At 35.0% G+C, this 5,590-nt stretch overlaps 1 protein-coding gene across 1 annotated transcript; it reads left to right on the top strand.

Annotated features, from left to right (window-relative positions):
* The first annotated feature begins 1,984 nt into the window (after positions 1 to 1,984).
* Positions 1,985 to 3,758, top strand: LOC131034487 (aspartic proteinase nepenthesin-1). Its single transcript, XM_057965995.2, has one exon. It carries the CDS (start codon positions 2,059 to 2,061, stop codon positions 3,442 to 3,444), a length of 1,386 nt encoding a protein of 461 aa, XP_057821978.1. The 5' UTR covers positions 1,985 to 2,058; the 3' UTR covers positions 3,445 to 3,758.
* Positions 3,759 to 5,590: the final 1,832 nt, after the last annotated feature.

The raw sequence follows: 5,590 nt of genomic DNA on the forward strand, positions 1-5,590 counted from the left end.
AAAGATTAGATGAAATGAATTGATTGAGATAATTACAAAATTAAATTATATGAAAGAGACAAAATTAATTGATCAGTTTTTTAACTGAGAGTAAGTGAAAGTTGAAAAATGGAAATGATGAACATTTTTACATACCTATGTGAATATAATATATTTCCTCCTAATAACAAATAATTATAACAATTTCAATTAACAAAATTAGATGGTTTTTGTATGTGGAAATGTGGTCTTCTATCTGCAAGAGGGAAAACACTTCAAACACACAATTGCAACATTGCATTAGATGTTAGAAATCAAAACACATGAATAGATTAAAAACTCTAAAATCGCCTCATTGTCCTTTATCTCTAAAGATCTCTAAGATTTAAGGTGGCCCTCACTTGGAAGAGCACTTGATCCTCAAGATGACAACCTAGAGAATGAGTTATATGAAAAATGCTACTAGAATCGAAACGGATGCAACTAGGATTCTAGTGAATGCAAAGAGATGAAGATGAAGATGAAGGATACAAGTTTGGTGATTAGGAGGCAAAGTATATTCCAAATTGAAAGCTAAGTATGCTACGTGAGTTAATTAAACTAAGATGAGAATGCAAAACTTATAAAAGAAGTGAAATTAAGCTAGGATGGAAGATTAAAATACAACTAAATGAAGCTAAACTATGTGCAATGGATGCTTAAGGACGATGTTGATGCTTGGTGATGACAAAGAGAGCTCTATAATTTTGATGCACAAAAGACTTGATGAATTGAAGAAGGAATGGGTTCTATTTATAAGGAAAATAGAGCAATGGATGGTTGAGATTGAGTAATCTCAACAAGGGCTAGGATTGAAAGTTATCAATCCATTGGAGAAATTCAATCCAATCCCAAGTTGACAAATGTCACCTTGAGAGGGCTTGAGGGGATGCTAAACAAGCATTAGATGCTAAGCAAGCAATTAGGGATAACCTCAAGGAATGACACCATGGATAATGCTATTAACCAGGGAGGCATGCTATTACCCAAGAGGTAAACTCTTGTGCAACATGGGAAAATGGTTAAAGGGACAACCATCATGGTGAAGGGGTGTGGGCTTGTAATAGGCATTAAATGCCTTAGAAGACTTTTAGGGCTAATTTGTAAGGCTCTTACAAATTTGGGGAACTCAACAGGTTAGCTTGTTGAATAAGGTAGAGTCTTTAACACATTTTGAAGACTTTCCTCAAATTTGGAGAAGTGACTCCCCCAATTTTAAGGATGAGACATGATTAGGAGAATATGACATGGTTAGGATAGGATTAGAAGGCTTCTAAAAGAATGATTAGGGGAATATAAGATTTTGCAAATGAGTCAGGGAAAATAGGTAATTTTGGTAAATAAAAATGATTTAATTTTAGCCAAAAAGGGGATGCAACTTGCATTTGTAGGATTTTACAAGTGGGGGGATTTTTAAATAAATTTTGATTTATTTAAATGCAAAATGGATTTTAATTAAATGTGAATTTAATCAAAAATGAGAAAAGGGGTTTTTAATTAAATAAATAAGATTTACTCAATTAAATGACTAAGGGTACTTAATCAAACCTTAGTTTAATTAATAGGTTAGGCTAGAAGAAATGGATTTAATCAAATCTTTAATTTGATTAATAGGTTAATTAGAAAAATAAAGATATTAATTAAATCTTAATTTAATTAATTAAAAAAATTAGAGATAATTAAATGAATAATATTCACTTAATTCATTGTGCAACTTTTAGGTATCTACAGTTTTAATATTTAAATTTTTTTTTTCCAAAAACTCCCCACTGAGATAAATTAGGAGATAAATTAGGATCAAATCCAGCAAGGTATTAGGTAGTCAGGCATCTACTCATTTAAATCACGTTTACCCCCCCTTGGCGTTGTCACAGATGGTGCTTTCCCACCTCTAAACCCTGTCCACCACAATTGCTGATGAAAACGATTTCAACAAAGGAAGACACATGAATACACCCATATATACCTACACACAGCTTCCATCTCTGACATGGCAAGGAAGCATTCTTACAAGGATTGTTTTACAAGAAGAAACCAGTTATGGTTCAAGCTCAGGAGATTATGGCGGGTGGAATTGGGTTGAAGGCCTTCTGCACTGTTTGCATACTCATAGCCATTGTTTCTTCTGTATCTGCAACAAATTCTTCCAAATTGAACTATGATACTGTCGATACAGATGGATTCAGAGCAGAACTCGAGCATATTGATTCTCAACTCATCTCTATCCACAACATCACTTGGCTGCAACGAGCAGTGGAACGAAGCAAGCAGAGGCTGCAAAGCTTCACTGCAGCACGCACAGAAAAGACCAAGGCGAAAGATTTAGGAGCGTCTGTGAACATGGGAAAAGGGGAATTTGTGATGAAACTGGCAATTGGAACTCCGGGCGTAGCCATGGCGGCGATTGTGGACACTGGAAGCGATTTGACATGGACCCAATGCAAGCCCTGTACCGATTGCTTTGCGCAGTCCACTCCCATTTTCAACCCTGCTCTGTCCTCCTCTTACAAAAAGCTCCTCTGTTCTCACGCCCTCTGCTCCACCCAAGCTCTTCCCGAATTCTCCTGCATATCCAAGGCCTGTGAGTACATGTACACATATGGTGATCTCTCTGCCACTGCTGGAACACTCTCTTCTGAAACCTTCACTTTTAGTTCCCCCAAATCGAAAGCCAAGCCTTCAAAGGTGAGAGTTGCATTTGGGTGCGGCCATGACAATGAAGGCGACGGATTCGAGCAAGCAAGCGGAATTGTGGGGCTGGGAAGAGGGTCACTGTCCTTCATTGCCCAGCTTGGCAAATCCCTTGCCCACAAATTCTCCTACTGTCTCAGCGATTCCCCTGCCAAATCCAGCACCATTTTTTTTGGCCAGGCGGCCCGATTGGAAGGCCGGGTTGTGAAATCTACTCCGTTTCAAGTCGATCACAGGGGAGAACCAACTTACTTCTATCTCTCTCTGCAGGGGATCAGCGTGGGGAAGAGATTGCTCGGGATTCGGAAAGGGACTTTCGATGTTAGATCGGATGGAACAGGCGGATTCATCATAGACTCTGGAACAACCATCACATATCTGCCCGAGCTCGCCTACGGTGCTCTGAAAAAGGAGTTGGTTTCCTTAATTAAGCTTGCCACTGTCGATGGCTCACAATTCGGGCTCGATCTCTGCTATAAAATTCGTTCTGTTAAGCCTTCTCTCGCCCAATTTCCCAAATTGACTTTCCATTTCAAAGGGGCAGATTATGTTCTGCCTCCAGAGAATTACATGATTTCTGCTGATTCGAGTAGTAAATTGTTGTGTCTTGCAATGATGCCCTCCGGTGATGGGATCTCCATCTTTGGGAATGTGCAGCAGCAGAACAACCAAATTCTTTACGATTTGGGAAAAAATATGCTCTCCTTCTCGCCTGCTCTCTGCGACAGCATTTGAATCTTGTGCAGGAATAACAGAGTTCAGGCAAATAGATTGTTATAACAATCTGAGAATTGAATATACCATTGTATAATATGTAGAGGAGATTGAATGTTTAACAGTAAGATCCACACAATCTATAATAATAGTGTTCTTACAAACCTCTGCTATCCATCGTAACATCTATCAAAATGTAAGATTGTCGGCACAGTAAAAATGTTTGAAATGTTGTCCAGTGAAACTGAAGCCTGCAATTATAGTGAGAAGGTTGGGAAGTATAGTAAATTTGTTTTTTAACAGTAAGAAATTGGAGTATATGCGCTTAATGGTAACATTTTTAATGTCTTTGTGTGTACACGACTTATATGTATTAAATGTTGTTTTGTCGGTTGAAGACAACTAAACCAACCCCACAATTGATTTAAAGAGTTTGAAATGGACAACATGTAACCAATATGAAGCTAAACTCTATATCAGTACAATTTGAGGTTGATTGATTGAAAATGGAGAAATATGAGTAATTTGAGATTAAAATAATCAAAATGATTAGAAATTGTTTTGATATAAACATTAATGATTAAGAGGTTGTGACAAAGATTAATAAATTGAAATTAGGATCAAAGATTTCGAGATAAATGAAATTCAAGCTTTTAGTTCATGTATGGTCTAGTCTACTTGACACAATCACATCTAATATAAATGATTTTACCCAAAATTAATTGATGATCATAGCGTTTTGTTTGTTGTTGAGTGTGCCTACAATTGAGATAGTATTTTGTTCATTATTGCTATGACTAAGGAAGTATTGTGCTTTAGAGAATTGTAGGGAATGTATAATTTATAAAGGGAAGTATGAAACTATATTGATGATAGTTAAGCCTCCAGGTTGATTTAACAATTTCAAACAAAAGAGTTTTGATTATAACTCTTTCACCTAAAAATGTTTTAGTTAAAATATTGCATATAAATTCAGTTTGTTTAAATTTTAAAATTAAATTATATTGATGTAGTAGTTTTAGATGAAAGGGTTTCACTTGAGACTCTTTGTGCTGTCAAGTGGTTTTAGGTAAAACTATTTCACTTGAAACCAATTTGTTGGATAAAAATGTGACATAGTTTTGAACTTTTAGCCAAGACTATCGTCTACAATGACATGATGTGTTGGTGATAGTGATGATGTATGATCATAAAATGTGTGTCTTTAAGTAAAAGTAGTATATAAAGATGACAATATCTTGGGAGAAATTGGCCACTATGTTGTTGCTTGTTTACTCTTAATATTTTATGATACATGTTTCTTTTGTGTGATAATTTTTATCACTATCACGAGAATCCATAGCTAATGACACATCATTTTGTGACATTTATCCCACTTTTATTTTCTTTAGGTACCCATGTTTCTGTTGTAATGTTTATTGGAGACTTGAGGTCAACCATTATATCACCACATGTTGTACCATTTATGCTCACTTACAAGTAGATATTTCTTTGATTCTCGTCATGTTTGATTTCTTTATGTGACATTGATGTTGTGTGTGTACTACATCAATCCTTATATGTTTTAATAAAACCAATGCCATCAATATAACTAGCATCAGAGATCCTCGTCATCCATTTTTTATTGATCATATTCATCGCGTTGAGGTATTAATATAGACTTTCAAGATTATAAATACCCCAATTTGAATCACATTATTGTCAATAAGATTTCATTTTTTATGTGTGAGTGTTATACACCTACCTATAATATATCCACGTATCCAAATTATAATCACAAAAATAATTAGCACTGAAACAATGTGAGACATCATTTAATATATCAATTAGTTTGATGGAAGATAACGTATTAAGTTTATTTCACAATAATTGTTATAAGACTACATTTGGAGGAACCATTAGTCAATCTATTAAATTACCCTTTTAGTTTTAAGATAACTTTGAGGGAAGTGCAAACTAATGAGGGCTAAAAATGACATTAAAGGTGTAACTTTTTACCTAAAAATTAGAGCTTGTTACATGGTGTAATGGTTCAAGGAATGATATAAAAATGGTGGGAAAACATTAAATGTAGAATTGTGTTTCTAGTTTTCAATATTTAAAACATTATAATATCAAAATGATAAAAAATGGTTAAATAAAAGATGTATAAAAGTGATGTTTTTAT

Source organism: Cryptomeria japonica, chromosome 9 (genome assembly GCF_030272615.1).
Source record: "Cryptomeria japonica chromosome 9, Sugi_1.0, whole genome shotgun sequence".
Lineage (NCBI taxonomy): Eukaryota > Viridiplantae > Streptophyta > Pinopsida > Cupressales > Cupressaceae > Cryptomeria > Cryptomeria japonica.

Bases quoted from the DNA above. Each gene is read 5' to 3' on its own strand.
- LOC131034487 (XM_057965995.2), top strand. From the start codon at position 2,059: ATGGTTCAAGCTCAGGAGATTATGGCGGGTGGAATTGGGTTGAAGGCC.